The following is a 26,539-nucleotide window of genomic DNA, read 5'->3' as shown; positions in this document are numbered from 1 at the left end:
AATTGTCTGTGGTTCTTGTTGCTATTATCGTTGTTAATTAAATTTCTATACCACACTTCATCCAAAGATGACAGGGCAGTTACAGTATAAAAACACAGAAATACATATCGCAATAACAAACAAAATCAACCCCCCAGTTTAAACACAGTTTAAGAGGCCATAGTTTGGGAGAAGAAGAATGTACCGTATTTTTCGCCCTATAGGACGCACCGGCCCATAGGATGCACCTAGATTTTGGGGGGGGGAATAAAGGGGAAAAAATTATTCCCCCCCCCCGGGCTCGCAAGGCTTGCGGGCGGCAGCCCCCAGAATGGGTCCCAGAGCGATGCCGGAGCTTGCGGGGCTGGGGGCGGGGGAAGCCCGAGCTTCCCCCGACCCCAGCCCCCAGAACGGCAGCCAGAGCTTCGGCATCTCTCTGGGACCCGTTCTGGGGGCTGCCACCCGCAAGGCTTGCGGACATCTGCCCAAAGCACGGGGCGTCTTCCGCAGTGCGCCCCGTGCTTCGGGCTGCAGGCTGCCGCCTCAAGCCTTGTGCTCCAGGCGGGACCCCCCGCTGGGCGTGCAAGGCTTGCGGACATCTACCCGAAGCACAGGGCGTGCTCCGCAGTGCGCCCTGTGCTTTGGGCTGCAGGCTGCTGCCCGCAAGCCTTGGAAGCCCGGCGGGCACTCCCGCTGGGCTCCCAAGGCTTGTGGATAGCTTCCTGAAGCCTGGAGAGCTGTTTAAGGCTTTATAGGTCAAAACCAGCACTTAGAATTGGATCCAATTGGCCGCCAGTGCTTTGCAGTCAAGTCACAGTGAGATACCACTGGTTCAGGCCACACCATAAAAGGCCCTGCACTAAGTGGCAGAGGAACCCTCTCCAGCACCCAGGGCGGGGCAGCCCGTACAGAGTGCACATGTGTGGCAGCCCATATGGACGCCCTGCAAGCAGCAGCCCGTACGGATGTACGGCGACCAAACGGGATGCCGCACATGCGCACTCCGTACGGGATGCCGCTTGCGTGCAGCGGCCATGCAGGCTGCCGCGTGAGTGGCATCCCGTACGGACTGTGCATGTGTGGCATCCCGTATGGAGTGCGCACGTGCTGCAGACCGTACGGTCGCCGTGCGAGAGGCAGCCCATACAGACGCCCATATGGATGACGTGTGAGAGCAGCAGCCCGTATGGACGCTGCGCAAGCAGTGCCCATACGGACTGCACGTGCCCTCAGCCACTCTACAGCTGGGGGGGAGGCAGGGGCCATCTTGTCGCACACACCCCAGAGTGGCTCCCGGGGCACCCGCCCCCTCCGCCTCCCACTTCATACACTCCTGCCTGCACTACCTGGGAAAGCTTTACTGGATGGCACAGAGTTAACCGACCAGGGGTCCTTTACCCTTACCTTTAAGTCCAGTCAAAGGCGACAGTGGGGTTGCAGTGCTCATCTCGCTTTCAGGCCAAGGGAGCCAGTGTTTGCCCACAGACAGCTTTCCAGGTCATGTGGCCAGCAGGACTAAACCGTTTCTGGCTAAATGGAACACTGTGACGGAAACCAGAGTGCACGGAAATGCCGTTTACCTTCCCGCCACAGTGGTACCTATTTATCTACTTGCAATGCCGTGCTTTCGAACTGCTAGGTTGGCAGGAGGTGGGACAGAGAAACAGGAGCTCACCCCGTTGTGCAGATTTGAATCGCCAACCTTCTGATTGGAAGCCCAAGGGGCTCAGTGGTTTAGACCACAGCACAAGGAGGATGCAAGAGAGCCATCCAAGTATGTCTTCTTTGCTGCCTTCGCTGCCACTAGGTACAGTGTTCAACTGCTTTCAACTGGAGTTTTCATCCACTCATGTTTGAGCCATTTCCCAGCTTGTTTCCTCACCCTAAGCTCTGGAATATACTAGGGAGCCAAACAGGCTCCACAAAGTGGGAGGCAGCTTAGGGGCAATTGTGTCAACAGCCTGAGCCATTTGGGTGCTCCCGGGGTCCGCCATGGCTTTGACAGGAGCTCCAGTCATATCAGCCAAAGAAAGCCATTTTTTTCCATATTTGAACCGAAGATATGTTAACTTTAAAGTAGGAAACTTTTCCCCCTCTTTTTTCATGGCATAGGGAAGGGAGCACATATGTTTTTGTGCAGTCTACCTAGCAACATACCCATGAATCTTTCTGGTCTACTGATTTCATTTTTATTTAATCCTGCGGTAGCAGTTATCCTTTAGTAAGAAAGCTGTAATCTCTTGTTTCTTTTACATTGCATATAGCATTTTGTTCAAATTTTAAAATGAAGCATGAATGTTGATTAGATCTGTTCTATAGACCTTTCTGTATTGAAAAAGGCAGCACTCAAGGCAACTCTCACAGAAATATAACAATAAATAAAAACAAAATTAAAAAGAGCATTAAAACATGGCTGACTTCTATATGTTATACAAAGTAGTGGAAAGCTTAAGGCTTTTCTGAAATTATGTGCTTTAAGCTTGCCATGTGTTACAGAAAAATTGATCAGATATTTACTGGAAATTTGTCTGATGTCAGTTTAATGAAGTGAAAGCTTTCCACAGTGTCATCAAAATGAACTTTACCTTTCAACAGATTGATTGTAATTAAAGGGTTTAAAGTGAGTATGCTCTTATCAGGGATGCTCTATAGTCACATGAAGTGAGAGAGATCAGAGTACTGTATGGTCCAAGCCAAATATTAAGAGGATTTTTGCCAGCTGGTATGAACACATGGCTGCTAATCATTATAAAAGATTTAATCTATATTTTAGGGGAAATTGTTTTCTAAAATTATTCTTTCCAATTAATTATGCAACCAAGTAACAAAATCCTATTTTCTGGTAGGACTCTAGTTTTGTCTAGCATCTACCCAATAGGTGAAAATTTAGCAGCTGTCCCTCGCGTTGAGATGAAATGATAGCAAAATCTTCACTAGTTACATTTGTACATGCTGACAGGAAAAAGAGGACAACCACATCCTTAGTTTGGCTGAAAGTTGAGTTCCATAGTAGTTCACTTCTCTCTTTCTGAATGACAATGCAGTTTAAAGCCAGGGTTGTTAGCAAGGTGAAACTCAGGATGTGGAGCTACAACGCACCCTCTCCTGATGGCAAGGTTCTGCAAGGACTTTCCCTTGAGGATACCATCCAGAGGCAAGGATGCAGCAGGGGGGCCTTTTGCCTCAGGTGCTCCCCTGCTGTTCATCATACAATTTGAACAATTTCAGGCACTTCATATGCATTACAGCAGAAGCATTGGAACTGATGGTTTCTGCAGGATTGCTGTAATGATTAAAGGTTCGCCATTATGCAGGGAGGGGGGCAGTCAAACAGGTCCTTAGCACGCAGAATCTGCTTCTAATGAGATTCTGCATGAGCAACCATGGTATGGTTAGGACCAGGGGTCCCTAAACTAAGGGCCGCGGGCTGGATAAGGCCCGAGGGACTCGTTTATCCAGCCCGCAGCAACCCCCGCTGCTGCTGCCTGCTCTTACCGGCGCTGCGCGGCTGCCCACTTCTGGATCAGAGGAGCACCGGAAATAGCTTGTGCGCATGCACAAGCGTTATTTCCTGTGCACATCTGGGTCGGAGGAGGCCATTGCACATGCACACAAGCTATTTCCAGTGCTCCTCCGACCCAGATGTGCACCGGAAATAGCATGTGCGCATGCATATGGGCACGCGCTCCCCTGCCCTCCGGCCCGCTGTGCAATCGGCGCTGGAGACACCGGCCCGAGACGCGGTAAGTTTGCTGACCCCTGGTTAGGACCTACAGTCAGACCTTTAAATGTTACAGCAGTGCTGTGGGATGAATCCTCAAGTTGTGATGTTAAATTCTCCAGAATAATCTTTTGGAGAATATTCTTGAGAATGTTCTTGATTAATGAGGTGTGTACATTTAAAGCAGCTGTGTCGACGACACAGAATTTACAGTTTGTGGAGAATATTCTCTGGAGAATTTTCTAGCAGAGACTATTGTCCAGAAAATATTCTCACCTCACATCACTACCCACAAGAAAATCAGCACTCACACTGCTGCAGGGCACCAGAACAGGGAATTGACCACAGCTGGTCATTTCGATACACTTTGGCCCCCAGAAGCTGCTATTAGGCAGCTTGGTAAGCAGCTAGTTAACTCCATTTAAAGCTCTGCAGATATGATGTTTGTAAAACTTTGGGGAGGTGTACGTTTTCATTGGGTAGATTATGTATGCTGATAATTTATCATGGGCTACATCAGGAGAGGTTAGTTTTTCTGCTTGACAGTTGCTCATATCTGTAATGAGTAAGGAGTATGTAGTGGGAAGATCTGCCTCTTTTCGAAATAAGATACTTTCAACATGTATATATATCTGTTTAAGGAGCTAACAGAAATCACTGGGTTAAAGCTGACCGAAAGTCCAGAGGTAGCATTATTATCAATTTACGATGGGGTGGAAGGTTCACAGGCTATGAAGGACTTGCTCACAAATTCATTGACAGCTGCACAAATTATAATAGCTAGGAAGATGGAAGGGGCAAGCAGAATATAAAATGGAAGAATGGTATAAAGAGGTCTGGGATATAGCTATTAATGATAAATTAACATGTGCCATTAAGGTGAGATGGGGAATATGCAGGAGAAATGATTTTGAGGATATATAGAAGGTGTTTGTAGAATTTGTACCATTAAAACAGAAAGGGGTCAAACCATCACAAGAGGTGTTGAAATTTTGGGAGGTTGGATAGTTACAATGGAATGGTCTCGGTGGTGGGGTGCACATTTTTATTCTTATTTATGATTATTACTTTGTCAAAATAGAAGAATAAGAATACAAAAAACAAACAAACATGTATTTATCTGAGTTTTACATGTGCTCTATGATTTTAGGAAGCAGACTGCCGAGTCCTAACAAATAGCTTTATAAATGCTGTTACTTTGATGACCACTAGCTTCAGAAAAGAATTCAACAAATTCATAGCTGTTAGACATGATAGCTAATTGAAACTCTGTGTACAAAGACAGTAAATCCATCTCTCTTTATCAGGGACAACAATAGATGGCAGCATTTGGTACTGGCATTCTTCTCCACTTTTGACTATGTTGGGGGTGGGAATGGCTACGTTCTTTGAACCTGAAGTTTTATAACCTAAAGATATAAAAGCCAACTATGTTTTCACAGTGATTAAATGTGAAGTTGCCTATGTTTCTGAGCCAGTAGACACATTTGGAATTTTGAAAAGGTGGCCACAAAATGGGATGAGCATGGTCCCTTGGCCCCATAAGTAGCAGGGAAAGAGGCTGACAGTATATTAACCACCACAACACTTACGTAGGGAGAACAACACTTTGCACCTCTCTGTTCTGAACAGAAAGGAAGGTGGTTGTCCAGTCCAGGCATGCAATGAAATGTGGGCGTGTTAAATCACTTCATTTTTCACTTTCCAATGTTTCTATCTTCAGCAGGCTGCAGCAGAAATGAGAGATTTGTATGCAAGAAGTGTAATTTTCAAAAGTTCAGTGAAAGGTTTGAGAAGAGGGTTTGTTAGAGAACTTAAGCAATCACTAGTAGATGATATTATAAAAGCTGTGCAAAAAATAGCTTAGTAAACACAAAGACAAGAGAGGAAAACAGACGTGGTAACTCGAAGGACAAAGTGTTCAAAATGATTTTTACTGTATTGAAATAATAATTTCAGTTGACTGATGAGAAAGACTATAGAAGGATTTTTAAAGGAAGCTCTTTTCAGGAGATAGCCATTGTTACTTAAGCAAAAGATTTAGAAGAATAGAACACCCACAGACTTGAAAATAATAACCATCACACTTGAGAGCACTTAGTGCACAGGTGGAATTATGAAGTGTTTTGTCACAATGGGATCCTAACTGGTGTGTCCCAGGATGATTGCTATTGCAGATAAGCTGTGTCCTAACCCCCCATCATAGGGTTGGATTCAGAGCGGCACTCAGTGGAACTCTTTTAACCAGATTCTAAAATTCAAAGAAACCAGTATCCCTTTTAAAAATAGCTTAATATTTAGGTTTTTTATTTTATATTTAGGTACAATATTATACATACTTACTTATGTCATACTTTATATATCTAAAGTAACAGATTCATCTGTTTTATATTGATTCCAATACAAAAGAAGCCCCATTCAATTTTGTTGAAAATTTTATTTTGCCTGCATCCTTCCATCCCATAGTGCTTATATCTCATTACTTTATTAATGATCATTATGTCCCAGATCTTCCTCTTCCATTGGTCAATTGTTGGTAGACTATCAGTTTTCTGTGCCTTTACTATCAAATAACACTCTGCAATCAACATGTGTGGCTAGAACAAAAGAGTCTCTTGCTGTACCTGATGCTGTTTCATCAGCCTTAAAACAACTGAGAGCCTCAAGCTCAAAGCAAAATAAGCTACAATTCTTGTTTCAGATGTAACACTAAGCCACAGATCGTCATTTGTTTCATCCATGCAATAGCAGTTTGCAAATTGAGAAGAGAAAACCACCCAGAAAGACACATTCATTGTAAGCTATTAATTATGCTTTACTGTGATATGTGAACTGGGCACTGGCCAGAGTCTGAGCTTCCAAGTATATAATAGGCATGGATTTTAAGCTTCTTTTTTGTTTATGTTTTCCATCCTCGGGACAGTTTCATAAGTTCAGTTCACTTTCTTAGCCATTATTCAGAAATCTCTAGAAGCAGAACTGTGGTTATAACTATCACTTGTCAATTCAGACATTCAGCCAAGCAACAGTTTGCAAACCACAGTTTCTGTCTCTGGTTTCCTAGCTGATCACAAACCTTGGTTTGTCAATATAGATCCACTTGCAAACATAGCTGTCCCTCTTGAAAAGCAGATGTTTTATGAATACAGACCTGGACCTCCTTCCTGGCATAGAGGATAATTAAATTGTTGTTCTCTTCTATTGTCTTATGGATACAAAAACTGGTGTCAAAGAAGAAGGCAAACTTCATTGTCTTAATTCCCCAAATTGAAATATTGCAGTTTGTAGAAAAGCTTGTTCTGGGAAAGCTGCTTTTCAAACATGGTGCTAAAAGATTTTTGATGTGCCCCGTTTTATTGGCTCAATTTCTTTAAGACACTGAAAGAACAGTATTATAGTGTAGATCCCATACTTTAGCTGATCTTACTTTGTGCAACAAATTATGAATTATATGTTTAATGAAAATACAGACCATGAGCAAGGACAAAAGGATCCGTGTGGGTGGGCCCCTAGGCCTTTTGTGTGCTGTGATATTCAGCACAGGTTTAAGAGAAAAGTCCGCCCACACAGATGTCTCTGCAGAACTGAAGCTTCCACCCTTCTTTCTGTACCTTCAAGTTCATTTTCTTTCATTTTTTTTCTTTTTCTTTTTCCAGAATAGTTATATCTAAAGAGAGCTGGGTAACACCATTGCTGACAGAGAATATCAGTGAGAACAATCTTCACTAAAACGTGCTCAGTGTATCGTTGCTGTATTTTTAATACATTACATTTTCCATTATTTACTTTATGTGTTTATTTAACAAAATATATTGCTTGACTGTAGATAGAAACTCTAACCAACAGTTAAGCTGTAAACAGATAAAAAATACCTGCCAACCTCTACATACCTAGATAGGCCTGCCAAACAAAAATGTTTTTAAAAGGTGCAGGTGCCAAAAGGGCTTCAGCAAAGGTGTCTGCCTGGTGCCAGCAGGGAGAGAGCCCCAAAGTGTGGGTTCCAACAGGCTTTTTAGAAGTGACTGCTTTTAATGAATGGGCTGGTGCCATGGTGTTTTTACTGTTTTTACTGTAATTATTTCATGTTTTTAAACATATTTTAATAAGTATATAGTTTTAATTCTATTAATGCTTAATTTTTTTAAACGATTTCTCCCCAGTATGTTTTTAGCTTTTGATGCTTTTATCTGTAAGCCGCCTTGAATCTCGACAGGGTAAAAGGCAGGGTATAAATATATAATAATAATAATAATAATAATAATAATAATAATAATAATAGCCAGTGCTGGTCTCTAAGCAGAGGTGAAAGAGGCTGAGACTAAATTATGCTTTTTCATTAGCCTGTTTCAGAGCTTATTCATAACCCCATATCCCAGTGGTTTTAATACACTCTGACGAAAGATAATCTGAAACATTTTCACTTGTGCTTTGCCTAATTACCATACAGCAAAATGTGCTGAGGATTTTTATCATATTTTAGTTTTATTTTTTAATCTCACATCTGCACAAACATAGCTGTACACCCAGCTCTTAATTTACTAGTTACTGGGAGTCCTTATATAAGCTACTATTGTACAGCCTTTGTCTCCTCTCTGGGCATAATGTATATGAAGTATATGCATGCTTTGCTTTGCTTTGCTTATAGAATCATAGAATTGTAGAGCTGAAAGGGACCACCAGGGTCATCTAGTCCAACCCCCTGCAATGCCAGAATATTTTGCTCAGTGTGAGGCTCAAACACAGCCCTGAGATTAAGAGTCTCATGCTATACTGACTGAGCTACCAAAGGATTATTATTGTTATCATTTTAATGTATGTCCCACCATTCACCATAAGGTCTCAGGGGGTGACAACAATTTAAAATACAACATCAGGAGGAGTCCTGAAAGCACACATCTGCCAAAAGCTGCACAGTGAAGGTGCCAGGTGCATGTCTGTGGGGAAGGAGTTCCACAAGTAAGCGGCTGCCACAGATTGCCCTCTTCTGAGGGTGGCAGAACTACCAAGAGATCTCCTTTGCACCTTGCCGTCAGAGAGGAGAGGGTCTGCAGGGAAGGAGAAGTCTTTCAGATATCTGGGGTCTAAGTTGCTTTAAAGACTAATGTGAGCACCTTGAATGGCGCCTGGAATCACTGCAGCTGTTTTAAAATAGGGGTTATATGAGATCTATATCAAACCCCAGTCCAGTTATGGCTTCCTTGTGTTGGTCGTCACTATTTCTATTATCCCATAACCTGCTGAGTCTTTTTTCCTGTTTCTCTAGAGTCACATGCAGGGGCTTATACCAGTGAACCTGTGCTGTTGGGTGTGAGAGAGGAGTTTGCTATACAGTTGCTTTTCAAGTTCATTAATTACGATCCGCACAAGAGCCCTGTTGGTGGCACCACCTCTGGCTGCTGCCTGGTTGACCCGTGACAGGGCCTTCTCTGTGGTGGCTCTGTTTGTGGAATGCCCACCCTGGTGAGCTTTGTCAGTCTCCCTCACTATTAAAAACATTCCTGTTTACTCAAGCATTTGATGGCTAAACTATGAAATTAATAACTGCCATCCTGGGCTTCTCTGAGAGGAAAGGGTGGGATGATAATAATAATAATAATAATAATAATAATAATAATAATAATAATAATGGGCCCCCTCGCTCCTAGGTTTTGGAGGTGTCTTCCAGATCTAAACCAGATTTGCCTATGCTAGCCTACTGAATATAATGGGATTTAAATTGCTCCTTTTCTTTTTTCTTTCAAAAAAGAATTGCTATGTGGTTAGCAGTTTAAAATAAGCATTATTGTTACATACATACATACATACATACATACATACATGGTTTTATGTGTATGCCACCTGTCCACAGTTCAAAACATGCACAAGGCAACTTACAACACGGGGGGGGGGGGAATATAACTGCACCGTAACCAAGTAATAATAATAATAATAATAATAAATTTTATTTATATCCTGCCCTCCCCAGCCGAAGCCGGGCTCAGGGCGGCTAACAACAATCAAATAATCAAACAATCAAATAATCCAACATTTTAAAAATATTTCATTATAAAAATTAATTAAAATCAAGTTGATGGCAACCATTAAGCAAAATTCTGTGCAGGTTGCCAGAGGAGGGAATCAGGCTGCGCCCTGACCAAAGGCCTGGTGGAACAACTCTGTCTTGCAGGCCCTGCGGAAAGATGTCAGGTCCCGCAGGGCCCTAGTCTCTCGTGACAGAGCGTTCCACCAGATTGGAGCCGCAGCCGAGAAGGCCCTGGCTCTAGTTGAGGCCAGCCTAACCTCTCTGAGGCCTGGGACCTTCTGGATGTTTTTATTTGCAGACCGTAGGTTTCTCTGTGGGGCATACCAGGAGAGGCGGTCCCGTAGGTACGAGGGTCCTAGGCCGTATAGGGCTTTAAAGGTTAAAACCAGCACCTTAAACCTGATCCTGTACTCCACCGGGAGCCAGTGCAGCTGGTATAGTACCGGATGAATGTGATCTCGCAGCGAAGACCCCATAAGGAGTCTCGCCGCGGCATTCTGCACCCGCTGGAGTTTCTGGGTCAGTCTCAAGGGCAGCCCCACGTAGAGCGAGTTACAATAATCCAGTCTGGAGGTGACCGTCGCATGGATCACAGTGGCTAGGTCAGGGCGAGAGAGATAAGGGGCCAACTGCTTAGCTTGGCGGAGATGAAAAAATGCCGCCTTTGTTATAGCTGTAATCTGCGCCTCCATAGAGAGGGAAGTATCGAAGATTACACCCAAACTCTTAACGGACGGTGCTGGCACTAATTGCACCCCCGCAAGAGATGGGAGTTGCCCCCTCAATCCCATATCGTCCCGTCCCAGCCAGAGGACCTCTGTCTTCAAAGGATTTAACTTCAACCGGCTTCCACGTAACCATCCAGCCACAGCTTCCAGACATCTGGTCAGTGTGTCTGGGGCCGAGTCAGGATGGCCATCCATCAACAGATAGAGTTGGGTGTCATCGGCATACTGATGGCAAACCAGCCCAAAACTCCGGACAAGCTGGGCGAGGGGGCGCATAAAGATGTTTAAAAGCATCGGGGAGAGAATTGCACCCTGAGGCACTCCACACACCAAGGAGTGGCGCAATGACAATTCCCCCCAAGCGCCACCCTCTGTCCCCGACCAGACAGAAACGAGCGCAGCCATTGGAGGACTGTGCCCTGGATCCCCACGTCGGCAAGGCGGTGGTCTAGGAGTTCGTGATCGACCATGTCGAAGGCTGCTGACAGGTCTAGAAGAATCAGCAGCCCCGACCCGCCTCGATCCAGCTGCCTGCGGAGATCATCTGTTAGGGCAACCAGAGCCATCTCGGTCCCATGACCAGCGCGGAAGCCGGACTGGAATGGATCGAGAGCCGATGTTTCATCCAGAAACCTACCAAGCTGTTCAGCAACCGCTCTCTCAATCACCTTACCCAGGAATGGAAGATTCGAAACCGGGCGGTAATTGGATGGATCTAAGGGATCTAATGATGTTTTCTTTAAGAGCGGACGCACCACTGCCTCCTTCAGTTCCCCTGGGAATATCCCGATGCCAAGGGACAAATTGATGATATCCCCCAGGGGGGCCCGCACCTCGTCTGGACACGCTCTAATCAGCCATGACGGGCACGGGTCAAGAGGACAGGTGGTGGGCTTTCCAGCTTGGAGGAGTCTGTCCACATCGGCTGGAGATATCCTGTCAAAGTGGTCCAATACTGGACCCGAGGACAGTCGAGGGGCCTCCAGTTCATTTATTGTATCCAAATTGGCAGGAAGGTCATGGCGGAGCAACAGGACCTTCTCCGCAAAAAAGCTCGCAAATGCCTCACAGCTGTGTGTCAGATTGTTATTTAAATTTGGCTGTCCTTCAAGGGACGTTAAAGACCTAATTATACTAAATAATTGCGCCGGGTGAGAGCTAGCGGATGCAATGGAGGCCGAGAAGTAAGACTTCTTAGCGGCCTTCACTGCCATCTCATAGGTTTTCATAAAAACCCTATAAGATGTTCTTGAGGCTCCGTCACGGGCACCCCGCCATACTCGCTCTAGCCGTCTGAGATCCCACTTCATTTTCCGAAGCTCCTCGGTAAACCAGGGAGCCCGGTTTCTGCGGGGTCGCAGAGGGCGCTTAGGTGCGATCTCATCGATGGCTGCCGGGAGCTGGGTATTCCAGCCCTCAACAAGCTCAGTCAATGAGTCGCCAGGGGGAGCAAGGTCCCGCAAGGCTTGACGGAATCTATCAGGGTCCATCAGCCTCTGCGGTCGAGCCCAAATCGGCTCACCACCTAAGCAGGGTGGGGGTGGAACATCAATCCTGGCTTTCAGAGCGTAGTGATCAGACCATGGCACCTTCATCGAAGGAAACATGATCACATCTATACCAACGCCAAAGATCAAATCCAGCGTGTGGCCTGCTTGATGTGTGGGGCCCGAAACAAACTGGGAGAGCCCTAGTGTCGCCATGGAAGACACCAGGTCCAGAGCCTGTGAGGAGGGAGTGGCATCAGCATGGATGTTGAAGTCCCCCAATACCAATAGGTTAGGGAACTCCAAGGCCCAGCCGGCCACCGCCTCCAATAGGCCTGACAGGGTGGCTGCTGGTGCGCTAGGTGGCCGGTACACCAGCCAGACAGCCAAGCTCACCTCGGAGCCCCACACTAGGCCAACACATTCAATGCCGGGGATCGATGGCGATGGTAGAGCCCTGAAAGAACAATCTTCCCGGATTAATAACGCCACCCCTCCCCCCCGGCCCACAGTCCGTGACTGGTGGCGGACGGAGAAACCCGGGGGCGCCATCTCTCGTAAGGTAACAGTTTCCCCTTCGCGCACCCAGGTCTCCGTCACACAAGCCAGGTCGACACCCTGTGAGGTAAAGAAATCTCGCAGGGTGGCGATTTTGTTGCCTATAGACCTGGCATTGCACAACACCAGTGACGGAGGTGAGTAATCCTTGCTCACCCTACCCTCGTCCCTCGGGATGCGGCGCAGATTGGAAGGGGTACGAGCATATCCGTAACTCGATCCCCTTCGCCTATAACATCTGCCCCCACCGCCATACCTCCCTCGCCCCTCCACGGTAGCAATCCCAAGCCTCATACTGGCCTCCATTTACAGAATAGAAAAACAAAACAACCAAAAACAATTATATCCAAACAAAACCAATCCCCACCCCACTCAATATCCAACCCCAAACCAAAACAGAACGGAACAAAACAAAAATACATAGATAAAAACCACCATTCACAGTGGTACAACAGAGTAAACAGTAAAAACACCTTTAAAACACCTTAAAATATATAAAAACATCTTTAACATTTGCTGCAGCAGCACCAGTGTCCTTAAAGCTGTCACAGAGGTGAGCCTGGGCCCCGCCCCCTAGGCCAGATGGAAATAGCCTGAGGAGGGAGCGGCCTTCCCCCACACTCCCGGTGCAGCAGCAGTAGTCAGACAGTAAAGAAAACATGTAAACATACACAACCAAACTGAAGAATTTCCACATAAATTATTAGGATCTGATCCAAACTTTATCCAGCAGTAACACTGTTCTTGATGTGTGCCCTTCGCAATGGGCTGCAGTTCAGTTTAGAGTTTGGAGTGCGAATGAACATGCTTGTAGCCTTGAGATCTATCAGTTGTATTAAACAATTAATATTTACAGAACTCTTATGTTTAACCAACCCCAGTATTTTGTTTCAGGGAAATGCATTTTTTAATGCCAGGTTACAAATCAGAGTTAAGGTTTTCTTGTGCTGGCTCAAGCTCCACAAAGCCAGGAAACTGGAAGTTAGGCTCCCATGGCTTCCCCAAAAACAACAATATCTACACAGCTTTTGTGTTCTATAGTGAAGAGACTTCAAGCGCAATACCGTCTTGACTCCCCAGTGGCGGACACAGCAGGGCTCTTTGTGTTTGCTTCCAGTAAACACTTGACAAAATGGAAGTGAAGCCAAGGCATCATGGAGTAACAAAATGAAGCTGTGGCTCTTCTGCCAGAATAATTTTATTCAATTCTAATGTGTGTTTGTTTACTTAAATGGGAGTAGCATTACAAATGCTTATTTCAGCTTTGAAAGCATTGTCTCTGTAGATTGCCAGCAGGGCTACTGGCTTACACTGCCTAATTTAACTGTTGGCTCTTTTGTATTTGTTTTACTTTTAATGCCTTTCCATTCCTACACAAAATGTTCCATCATGCTGTTTGGTTTTAAAGATAAGGATGCTTACTGACAACCACTCCAGTCAAGGAAAATTATCTGTGTTAAGCTGTACACCTTTCAGTGAGCAACCTGACAGAAGTCTCTGAATCTTCTACCTTGTGAAGAATATGGAAGGGTATTCTGCTGGTTTTATATCAGTAATATTTGTTTTTGCTCTTACGTCTGCAGTGCAAAAAGAACTTAAATGTTCATATGATAAAATCACAAACAGTAAGTTTTTCTTTCTGGGAGAGGTGATACTTTATTTTTGATGAGGTTTTGGGGGGGGAAGAGCGACTGCTGCCATGTGGTCGGAAAAGGGCTGTTAGAAAATCAGGGGCCAACCCCTTTTCTCTAGTCTAGTGTGATACTATAATAGTATATTGTAATGGTTATAGGGGTTGCTCGTGCGTAAGTTGCCGCCACTCTTGGCGAGGTTGCCTGGTTAAACCTTTTCTGTCTGGACAGCCCTTCACTTCGTGGCTGTTTCAGTCGCTAGCAGAATCCTTCAGTGGGCGTTTCTTGAACCTCTTCCAGCAAAGAAGTTCTTTGACGCCAAGTCTCCGCCTACTCTCCCTGCGCGGAAGTCTTCTGCGCAGGGTGGGTGTGGGTAGCGGAGGACCCGTGCTCTCCCCGCTGGTCTCCAGCGAGGAGTCCTGGAGCCCCCTCTCCGATTCCCCCATCTGCCCCCCTTTATCCCTGGTGTCACGCTGATTTCCTTCCCCAGCCGATGAGCTGTCTCTCTCCCTGGTGGGCCCTTCTCCAGCATCGCTTGGGAGCCTTGCCTCCGCCTCTGGCTCCGATGGCAGTTCCCTGACATATATTAAATGCGTTGCAAGTTATGCAGCACTTATTATTAGCAGCAAAACTCATTTTCATCAAAAATTATCTGAGGCATGTAGCTAAAAGATCAAGTATTGTTTCCATAATTTACAGTTCTTTCTTCAGGCAGATACAACATCAAAAATAAAAACTACTCCCGTCTTCTTCCATAATTGCAGTCCTAATATTCACACAAGTTCGCATTTTGTTGCTGCCCATTTGGAATACTTAGCTAATAGCCTTTGTGTTTTGTGCTCACAGTTACTAATAGTTTCAAAACCATGTCCCATCCATTAAAATCCACAACGGGTGGGGGTGGGGTTAAGGCCCAAGTAATTCAATCTAAGTGTTCTTGGGTGCACATACTTTCAGACTGCAAAGCACTTTACAGCCTTTATCTAGCTAAATAAATGGGCTTGGTGGTATTCCTTCCACTTCTAGAATCTGATAAGGATTCCACATTTTACTCATTCCTCTCCTTTCCTTTCCTATACAAATGGCATTTTTAATTGTTTAAAGAACACAATGAGCTTGCAGGCCCTTTCAGAGTAAAAAGAAGAGCAAGCTTTGCCCTAAAAGCAGCAAAATGAGTTTTCTCTCCTTGGTACAAACAGTGAAACTATCCTAGAAGGTTACTTTCACCATTGTGTAGAAACCGCTCAATGGCACATGTAAGCAAGAAATAACAGGCGTTCTCGGTTCAAATATAAGAGAGAATAATGAGAAGAATGAAAATCAATGACATTGATATGTAATTAATTTAGAATGGTAAAAGGAAGCAGTATGTAATTATATATAAACCATAATTGAGTTTTAGGATTCTATGCCAGAGGATGTCATCAAAGCTGAACTGGGCATAATTGCCTTATTAGTCCTCATTTACTTCAAAGAACACTGTGCAAATATTCACTCAGCTATTGCATAGCTAAGTTCCTTCTCGGGACTTCTGCAGCATTCTTTATATTATTAATCTTTCAGACATTAAGGGTACAATTGTATCTTAATTACTTTGACTTCTTTATACAAATAATTAGCAGGGGTGTGCACCAACCACCAAATTTTGTTTGAACCCCAATTTGGGGCTTTGGAAAACAGCCTGCCTCAGTTTGATGTAGCTCAGGGTCTATCGAGCTATAATTTTTTTTCTTTTTAACAGAAGTGGATGATGGTTGCAGGCCTACTAGCTTACCTACCGTATTTTTCGCTCTATGAGACGCACCAGACCACAAGACGCACCTAGTTTTTGGAGGAGGAAAACAAGAAAAAAAAAATTCTGAATCTCAGAAGCCAGAACAGCAAGAGGGATCGCTGCGCAGTGAAAGCAGCAATCCCTCTTGCTGTTCTGGCTTCTGGGATAGCTGCGCAGCCTGCATTCGCTCCATAAGACGCACACACATTTCCCCTTACTTTTTAGGAGGGAAAAAGTGAGTCTTATAGAGCAAAAAATACGGTAATTACAGGGGGTTTTGTGCTGACCACTTTTAAAGTTTTGAATGTGTGTGTTTTAAAGAAATGCCTGTACTTTTTAATCTTGTCACAGAATTGAATAAAATTAGCATAAAGAAGGCTGATTGCCGAAGAATTGATGCTTTTGAATTCTGGTGCTGGAGGAGACTCTTGAGAGTCCCATGGACTGCAAGAAGATCAAACCCATTCTTAAGGAAATCAGCCCTGAGTGCTCACTGGAAGGACAGATCGTGAAACTGAGGCTCCAATATTTGGCCACCTCATGAGAAGAGAAGACTCCCTGGAAAAGACCCTGATGTTGGGAAAGATGGAGGGCACAAGGAGAAGGGGACGACGGAGGATGAGATGGTTGGACAGTGTTCTCGAAGCTACCAGCATGAATTCAAGAAGAGTCAGACACGACTAAACAACTAAACAAACAAAGTAGGCACGGGACCCATTCTGAAGGCAAGAAGATTAAGCCACAAGAGCAAATGTTACAGTTTTATAGTCAATGAGAAAGGAAGCACTGTGGAAAATTGGTCTGAAAAGTGCAGACCTGAGAGGGGTGACACTGAGTAAGAAATCTGCCAAAATACAGATAAATAGGGACAGACTTTAGTGGTAGACACTTTCTAAAGTTGATTTTGGGGGTAGGAAAAAAAAGATTTACTTTCTTGGTATAATAATTCCCTCTGATTACAAGTTTCACCTATCAATCACAATGGAGTCCTCCCACTCATTGGTGTTTGCCCTCCCCTGCCCCCATCACCTGACTATGGCAAGCTCCGAGACATTACTTTGTTTTCAGCAAATGCTTCATCTGTAACGTTATTTGATGCCAGATTGCCAAGGTGTCAGAAAGTGCTTCCTGCTTCCTGTTTCAATTGATGCCACCTCATACAGAGGTGGAAGAACTGATGCAAACATTGTCACACTCCCCTTGGGACTACTCATTCCAGTCCTTTCCTTGGTAGAAAAGGGTGCTCCACCGAGGAAGTGGAGACCCTTTGCCATCACGTCCCTCTTTTCCTGCCCTAGGTAATCTTGGTGGACCCCTTGAGATGGGGAATGCGAGGTGAGAGCCCTGCAAATGTTCTTTTGCTTGCTTACTTGAAATACATGCAAAGCCCACGCTAAGTACTGAACAGCTTTGAGCTAAACAAGATCAACCTGACAGATGCAAAACTTTGCTGCAGTATCTCCATGCCACATTGAGAATTTCTGATTGGGTTGCCACCATACATTTCTGACTTGGATGCAATCCAAACCCTTAAGGATGCAGACAGTGGTCTCCATATGTACATCCTTGACTACTTCTTATTTAGAAGTAAACAATATTCATGAAATATAGTCACCCTATGCCCCTGACTCCTTTATGTTTAAAAAAAACCTTTAGTGTAGCATTGTTTGGTGGCCAGTGTTTAAGAAATAAAGGTCTCAAGTCTCTGTGCACATACCAAGTGGCTTGGTGCTCTGGAATGTGGTCATTTTTCTCGTGTTTAGATTATTACCTTCTGTTTCGTGGTCTTTCCATGTCATCACTGCTAATGCTGCAAACTTTTGAAGAGGATATTTTAACAGTTTTTATTTATATTGAAACATCCAGCTCTAAAAACTAGCTAATCCAAATCAATTATGGATGACCCGTGTCCTAGCAACACAGAGAGGGGAGCTGTTCCAAGTGATTATGACAAAACTCCCTTTTTCAATAATGTAGAGAAACATGAGATGGAGAATCACAAATGTGAGGGCGTTCACTGGCGCTGGACTTTTTGTAGCTGCCTTATAGCACAATCCTATACATCTCTACTCAGGGAATTGCTCCCTATAAACCTTAAACGCCATGTTAATGAACAGCATTTCATGTTACCTTCCTGTATGACAATTGTAGTGTACTTCTTAAAAATTAATACATATTTTAAATTTGAAACACACAGGGCAAAGGTAACTTTCCATAAAAAAGTGGTTGGGGATAAATGCATCAAAATGCAGCATTTCTCAAGAAACTACAAGCAAAGTGTGGAATGTGGTAACCACATGCTTACATGACTTCATAAACTAGTAGTAGCACTGCACTGCATGCAAAGTAACTGGAGTGTGTACACAGCCAAAGTCTCCCCCTCCTCTCTTGATTGCATCTGCTCCCTAGATGTAATCTCTTCTGCAAAGGGCTGAAGCATAATTTCAGCACAGCCCCCCCCAAGGCAGAAGGAGTAATGAGAAAGAGTGGTGTGGGTACCCCTGTACCATAAATTGAGAGGATTGGTTTTGCTTGTCTGCAAAGGAATTGTGGCCAGTCCCACTGAAATTAGAGAAGCAAGCCAGGTGACAGGGTGACAGCACTTCTACATTAAATTTTGTGTTGTTTTGTTTTTCACAATTTAATTCCACATTAACATCAGTAAAAAAGAACATTTTTTACCCCCCAATCCCCATGTATAGCAATATATTTTCAAAACCTTTTCCTCGAGATTCCAGGAATCTCTGGACTTCCCTCCATCCCCTCTTCTGGTTCTTTATATAAACAAAATTCTCTTACATTTCTATATCCATTTACCCAATTTTCTAATAATTACCCGTACTTAATCAAAACTTACTAACACTTCAAATCATTTACCATTATTTAACACAGATGTCATTTAAGTGTTTAGAGTACCCTTTAAAACAACTTTCTGCATTCCACATCTGTGCTTAACTATTATTTTTTCTTCTAATTTTATCCCCATCTCTACTAATTGAAAGCATTTAATCACAGCCTGCTAATGTACTAATATTTACAAAATTTTGCACATGAACAATCATCATTTCCCAGACTATTTCCCATTCATTTTCCTAATTTTGGCATACTTAAATTTCATCAGGAGACATCTGTCAGTTGAGGCAAGTTCCAGATCCAACTTGCCTTCCTTTCAAACTTTTCTCTGTCTCAGAGGTGGTACTTTCTGCTTCGCTTTCTCCACCAAGGCCTCCTCAAGTGTTTTCTGCCTAAACCTCAAAACTTCCAAATCTACCCTGTTCTTTTGGACTTTCTTCATATCAGTCATCTTTTCCCAGTTTCCAGGCTTCCTCTCCAACTTTTGCCTAGGAACATCCCCTTCCGCAATTCTCACTGTCCAAGACTCTATTGTTTCAATTGGTTCTTTCACCCTGTTACTGCTTTGATCCAAAGGGCTGAAGCATCATTTCTGCACAGTCCCCCCCCCCCAAGGCAGGAGGAGTAATGAGAAAGAGTGACGTGGGGACCCCTGTACCATAAATTGAGAGGATTGGCTTTCCTTGTCTGCAAAGGAATTGCGGCCAGTCCCACTGAAATTAGGCAAGCCAGGTGACAGGGTGACAGCACTTCTGACCTTTAAGCACAGTCCACCCACCATTCTTCCCTCCCAGGAGTGTGGAGACCTTTCTTCCCCCTCCACTGTCCTTACCTCGTTTTTCCTTTGCTCTTGGAACACATGGATTCCTCTCACTGAGTGTTTGAAGGTCCCCCTTAACAGCTGCACAACTGGCAGAAATTCAACGGCAGAGTCTACATGTTAGGCTAATGCCGCACTAGTGGGGTTTTTTGTGTCCTCCTTTGTTCTCGTCTTCAGTGATACATATTTTCTTTTTGTGCAACACATAAGGAACCACCCTACTTAAGACTTTGTTTGTTCTGAACAGTGAAACCTGAAGGAGGGTACAGTTCATAAGCTTGTGTACAATTGTTTTTAATGACTAGCAACGCAAATACTATTATTTGTATTTCTCAGTCTTAGAACCCAGCATATTACTATGGAATACATGAAAACAAAGGGGCATTGTATGTGCTTCACCATTCATTTCAGCAGGACTTGTATAGGAAGAATTGCCGGTGGATTCTGCTTATGGTGGGTTAGAACGTATCTTTCAAATTCTTTGTGTGCAATACTTCACACATACCAACTGGAGCTGAGCCTGGAAAGGTTAACTTGAGTGCTGGTAAATAATCCTCCTTTGATTTAAGGGTTATAAATGATGGATTGAAAAAACGTAATATCATAAAAGCAGTGAAATTAAATTTACTGCACTGTAGCAAATGCAAGGCTTTCCTTTTGTTCTTGGACTTGCTCCAGTCCCTTCAATCCTTTCAATTTAATCTCCAATAGGATATGATTGATTCTACATTAGAAGAATTAAAGAACAATTCCTCTTGAAAGACGGATAACTTTCCCCCCTCCTCCTATAAAACATAGCCTCTTAAATCATGTAATACCCAACTAATTATGGGAGAGCAAACAAAATTCTGCATATCAAATGCTTCTCCCATGGAAAGGAGTCACAGATACAAGCCTCGCTTTCAAGATTTTGATGCTGCCATTCTGTATCCACTTACTTGGGAGTAATCTAATTGACCTCAAGGTAGACATGCATTTGTTTGCACTGTACATGTCAGAATTATATTTACAGTGGTACCTCGGTTTACAAACTTAATTCGTTCCAGAGGTCTGTTCTTAAACCAAAGCGTTCTTAAACCAAAGTGTGTTTTCCCTGCTGAGGCATCCCGCCACCAGTGCCCTTCCTCCATCTGGCTTCCGTTCATCCTCTTGGGCAACGTTCGCTAACCGGAACACCTACTTCCGGTTTTGCGGAGTTCGTTCACCAAATAGTTCATTAACAGGGCTGTTCGTAGTCCGAGGTAGCACTGTATTGAGACATTATAATGAATAGTGATTTGTTCTTTTCTTTTGCTGCCAAGATTGTAGTGCATATGAAAACAACTAGGCCACTAAGATTGTACTGCATCTCATTAACTTTGAAATTATCCAGCTTTTATTTGGTGATCATACATTGTTGGAACCTCACAGGATAGGAATAGTCCTTCAAATAACTTTTTGAGTCCTGCAATTGGATTCAGTTGTAGTGGATGCAATAGGATGTTAAATAATTTTATTCAACATCCTTACCTAACTGCACAATGGACTAGTTTGTCTCTTCTGAGATTGCTGATTTTATATGAAAAGAGCAACTTTGGCAATGTCTGTTTGCCTTTGTTTGATGCTACTCATTGTATATGATCTGTGTGTGCTTAGCTGTCATACTCAGCTACAAAAAGCAAGACACACAGTCTTTTCTGGGGTCTACACACATTTCATATTGGTTTTTTATTTTCATTTATATTAGCAGCAATGGCTTTGTAGCTACATCTAGGCAAGTCCCATTGAGGGAGGAATCTTAACTGAACAGCAACTAACAAGGTCTCTTGAGACATATAAATTCAGGTGAGCAATTTTTCACTCTCAACATAAGAGAACACATTTTCCAAAGGCATAGTCAAATTGATTTAAAAGCACCTTTTTCAGGTGATGCTTACTGCAGCCTATATTCTCCAAAGAAAGCAAGACCACTGCACATGGTATACAGAGAGGGCATAGAGAGCCTGTATCACTAGTTCCTGAACATTTTGGCCTTTACAGAAATACTCTTACCTACTGTGTGCCTCTAGCTTCCCCTCACTTGCAAGCATCTATATGAACAGCCATCTTCCTGCAATACCATGTGTACAAATCCTCTTAGATCAGGCATGGGCAAACTCGGCCTCCAGATGTTTTGGGACTACAACTCCCATGATCCCTAGCTAACAGGACCAGTTGTCGGGGATGATGGGAATTGTAGTCCCAAAATAATAATAATAATAAATTTTTTTTATATCCCGCCCTCCCCAGCCGAAGCCAGGCTCAGGGCGGCTAACAACAATAAAACATCTGGAGGGCCGAGTTTGCCTATGCCTGTCTTCCATAAACCACTCTGCTGCAATGATGGGCTGTATCCAATGCTAGTCCTACTTAGAGCAGGCTTATTGAAATTAGAATTGTAGAGTTGGAAGGGACCCAACGGTCATCTAGTCCACCCCCTGCAGTGCAGGAATCTCAACTATGAAGTCATGACCATTAACCTCCATATGTCTACTCTGAGTAGGGCTAGCATTGGGTACAGCTCAATGAGTTTATACAGGCACCCCCCCCCACTTACGCATGATCAACTCAAGTTTGACCATGTATCTGCACGATGCTGGGAAGTAAATAGATTCAAACCAGGAAACTGTGGGAGAGAGCTGGCGAGTCCTTGTGGCTTGTGAGGACAACCCTTCACAGAGCAAGTGTGGGGGCAGAGGAAGCCCCAAAGAGACTGCAGGCACAGCGGGGCTTTTTCTAGGCTGCTCAGCCTCCCTGCCCAGCAGCTGACATGCACAAGTAGCGCAGAAGCAGCCGCCACTTTCCCATGCGTCCTACAGCCTCCAGCCGGCTTAGAAAGACAATCATGTGGAAAGAAAAGACTCTACGAGAAAAGTAAAGCTGAAAATTGTTCATGTTATATTTGTTAACCCATATGCTAAATATATTATAGTGCCTGTCCAAAATGGATTACCTACTGAACTTTTGAGTTATGGGGACAGACTCAGGGGTCCCTAAAATACGATTTAGCAAAGGATGTTAGTGTCCCTTCAGAGTACTGTTAAATGTCACTGGGAAGAATGTGGGAGGCCAGGCAACATGGCAGGGGGAATGAAGATGCATTCTGAAGGCTTTGATAAGAAACATATTTGACTGCAGCAAAGCAGACAGCACTTATCAATCTGGGTAAGCAGAACTGACAGGCTTGACAAAAATAGCCTTTCACATTTCCTTGTCTAGGAAATAGGCTAGACTGTGAATCATGGATTTCATTGGCTGCATACATTTCCCAAAAAAATTCCCCTGCTTATAGTTGTATCTGTCCTTTCAAAAAACCTTTGGGCAAAGTGCCTCACCAAAAACTTCTGTGGAATCTTATCAGTCATGGCATAAGAGGCAAAGTTCTCTTGGGGATCAGGACCTAGTTAAGTAACAGGAAGCAGAGAGTGTGGAATATGGGATAGCTCAGGGTTGTGGGTTCGAACACATTGAGTAAAAGATTCCTGCATTGCAGGAGTTGGGACTAGATGACCCTCGTGGTCCCTTCCAGCTCTACAACTCTATGATTCTGTACGTAGGAATAAATGGACAGTGGAGGGATATAGAAATGCTACTCAGTGTTAACAAGTGTAAAGTGATGCACATTGGTGCAAAAAAATCCTAATTTCACATACATGCTTATAGAGTCCAAACTGACCAGAGTGAGACCTTGGAGTCAATGAAAATGTCGACTCAGCATGCAGGAGCTGTGAAAAAGGCAGATTCCATGCTAACTACCATTAGGAAAGGAACTGTAAATGAAACTGCTGCTATCATTATACAAATCTATGGTGTGACTGCATTTGGAATACAGTAAGCCCGTAACTTATGCACATTTAACTTGTGTGCGTTCAGCTTTACGTGCATGGCAAAAAAAGTAGAAAATTATTTTGGCAATCCCACCCACCATTGAACTCAAAGTGTTTTGGCTATACACAATTTTGGCTTTAGGTGTGATCCCTGGAACATAACCTCTGCATACGTTGTGGGCTTACTGTACTGTGTACAGTTCTGGTTGCCTCATCTCAAAAAAGACATTGTAGTTGGAAATGGTTCAGAGAAGGGCAAATAAAATGATCAAGAGGATGATGAAATTCCCCTGTGAAGAAAAGTTACAGCATTGGGGGCTTTTTACTTTAGAGAAAAGACAAATAAGAGGTGCCATGACAGAAGTACATACAATTATGCCTGGCATAGAGAAAAGTTTTTCTCCCTCTCTCATAATTCTAGAACTCATGGACATCCTGTGTATCTGAATGTTGGAAGAGTCAGGACCGGCCAAATACTTAACTATGGAATTTGCTTCCACAAGAGGAAAGGTTGAGGGAAAATGCTTTCAGTTCTAACATTTCTCTCTTAGTGTGAGGGTTTCAGGCCAAAGGAGGGAATCAAATCCACTCCCCAACTCCCCCCCCCCTTTTAAAGTTAAGTTTCACCCAAGTAAGCATTTCCCTAGAACAGACTTCTTCAAACTCGGCCCTCCAGATGTTTGGGGACTACAGTGCCCATCATCCCTGACCACTGGTCCTGCTAGCTAGGGATCATGGGAGTTGTAGGCCAAAAACATCTGGAGGGCCGAGTTTGAAGAAGCCTGCCCTAGAAGACTGGTTCATCTTCCTCCATCTCCAACCTTTTCAATTTGTTCTAATATATCACAAACAATAGAAAAACTTTTAGTCTCTTTTCTCACCCACTTGCCAGAGCTAGGAGGACCTGTCGCCACAATTGCCAGCCAATCAGTTTTGCTGAAGCCTGATCCTGAAACAAACCTCCCCTATGACTATCATGACTCTGTGCTTTTTGCTCTCATGTGGAGCATGGCCTTGGGACAGTTTCTCAGCTAAATAAGCATGGCTTATTTAGCCTTATATGTATAAGAGATATGGAGCAAAACTCATCTTAGGTTGTGTATCTGGTCCTCCATTCTCAGTGCGCTCATCCTTGTTTTCTTCTCTGTTTTTAATGTGAAATTTTATGCCAGAAAGGTTGTTTACCGTTTTGGTTTCGCTTGATTCTGTTAGAAAAAAAGACTGCTAGCATGAATCAGTTCAGAGACTATTTAGATAAAGTATGTTAAACAAAAACTGACTCTGGTTTTTTTTGGGGGGGGTGCTGTTGCCTATACATTCTTCATAGCCAGAATTGACTCAGCAAGGTTGTGTTTGTGCATGTGCGTGTGTGCATTTTAAATCCCTGTATGTATAGTTTTGGTTTGACTTGTTGTAAATGCCGCAAATTCTTCACTATAACTTTGACTTAGAGACTTTTCCTTGAAAGACACAAACAGATAGCTCAGTTTAAAACATATTATTCTCATTAATATGTATAACATTCAGTCTGCGTCTTTCAGTTTACATTAAAGCAGGTTCTGTAACGTTAATGTATGTGTCAGTCCATATTTATCCTTTTATTTTACAGTACAGCATATTTGTAAGTATCAGTAGTTCTGACATGTAAAATAGTTTCTTTGCCCTTCTTGCTCTCAGTGCTGAGGAATGCCCAACATGCTCCTCTGCCAAAATAAGAATTATCTGATGAGCAGCATTGTTGCTTGACTGAAGCTGGCATTCAGGGACGGATAAAATATATATCCTGTAACTAGTTTGCAAGGCGTCTGGTTTGGGTTTCAACTGTCCTGGTATTGCGATTTTCAAACAACAGAACTCTGAAGAGTTCCTCCAAAGCTTATCGGGGCTCTTAAATGAAAAGATGGGGAATGGTGGGCAAAATCCACAAAGTGCAACCACATACTGGGGATATCTACTGGGGTTTAGCAGCAGTTTCTGGAGCAAAAATGAAGCCCAGGAGGCTGGCTGTGTGTGTATGCTAGCAACCACTTCTCAGAAACCGCTGCTACACCCAAGGGATTTATGTCAAATGTGTAGGCATTCTTCAGCAGACAATTTGATGCAGAAACGGTTTCTGAATGTAGGAAGTTTGAAAGCTAACCTTTATGCATATTAGCTTTATGTAAAAACATTGCCTTATAAAATAGGACTGTCACTTTCTCACACTGTATGATTGATCATGTAGACCATGTGACAAGCTCTATCCTTGGCGACTCTCTGTGCGCATCAGTAATCTATACCACTTCCTGCATGTGATGGACAGTGGGACCATGAAATCTTATGCTGCAACAAATTGGTTTGTCTTAAGGCCCCACAGGACTTCTTCCCCCCCACCCTACTGCTGTACCTTTTGTAGGCGGAGTTTGTGTTGCTGTTACATACTCATATGACTTTCCTTTTGGAAGAAAAATCAATATGCATATTTCCTTTCATCATACTGTTTTCTGTTTTCACTGTTCCACAGCCATTATTCCAAAGCATTTCTGTGAAGGAAAATGTCTATTTGGAACCAGTCCACAGATGTTCTCATCCAAATAGCCTTTCTTGCTCCTGATTTTTTCCTTTGTTAAGTTTCCAGCACTTTTCCCTAACATCTTCCTTCCTTCTTTGTTCCAGGAATCTGAATTTTTGACTTTGGAATTTGATGAGATCAAATTGAATCAAATGCTGAGGAAGCTTTCGGAGATTGAAGACAGCATTACTTCTCTGACTCAATCAAACTAGCTTTTGAGTTAAAACTGTGTATGGCACAAAATATGTTTTAAATCCTGTTCATTCCTTTGGTCATCATGGTTGTTGTGAAATATTTTAGTTTATTCTTCTGTCATGTAAGAATTGAAATAAAGATGACAAAAAAGTAACTCAGGAAAAACATGCATAGACACTTGCAAAGATCATTCCGCCCACTAAAACAAAAGGATGTAATTGGATTAAAATAGAGTTAATAGCAGAGCTCTGCAGAACAACAGGAGGTATTGCTATTATTCACTTTTCTTCTCCAGCAGTTGAGACCAGAAGAGAGCTCCCTTGCCTCAAATGAGAACGAATGTGAAAGTGAAAAGAATGGAAAGTTACGCATACA

At 43.5% G+C, this 26,539-nt stretch overlaps 1 protein-coding gene across 2 annotated transcripts in view; it reads left to right on the top strand.

The window, feature by feature from the left end:
- Positions 1-26,333, top strand: part of COMMD1 (copper metabolism domain containing 1) — a 66,106-nt gene extending 39,773 nt beyond the window's left edge. Inside the window, exons 3-4 of one of the 2 annotated variants that reach the window (XM_083606779.1) lie at positions 22,625-22,756; positions 26,074-26,333. In XM_083606779.1, coding sequence (XP_083462905.1) covers positions 22,625-22,723 — 99 coding nt within the window. In that variant the 3' untranslated portion in view covers positions 22,724-22,756; positions 26,074-26,333. The remainder of the gene's footprint in view (positions 1-22,624; positions 22,757-26,073) is intronic. The other variant, XM_083606778.1, reaches the window with a different exon arrangement.
- The last annotated feature ends 206 nt before the right edge of the window (positions 26,334-26,539 follow it).

Source organism: Podarcis filfolensis (assembly GCF_964270895.1).
Source record: "Podarcis filfolensis genome assembly, chromosome: 3".
NCBI lineage: Eukaryota > Metazoa > Chordata > Lepidosauria > Squamata > Lacertidae > Podarcis > Podarcis filfolensis.
Note: the sequence above shows the minus strand (reverse complement) of the source record. Positions and strands in the feature narration are given on the sequence as shown.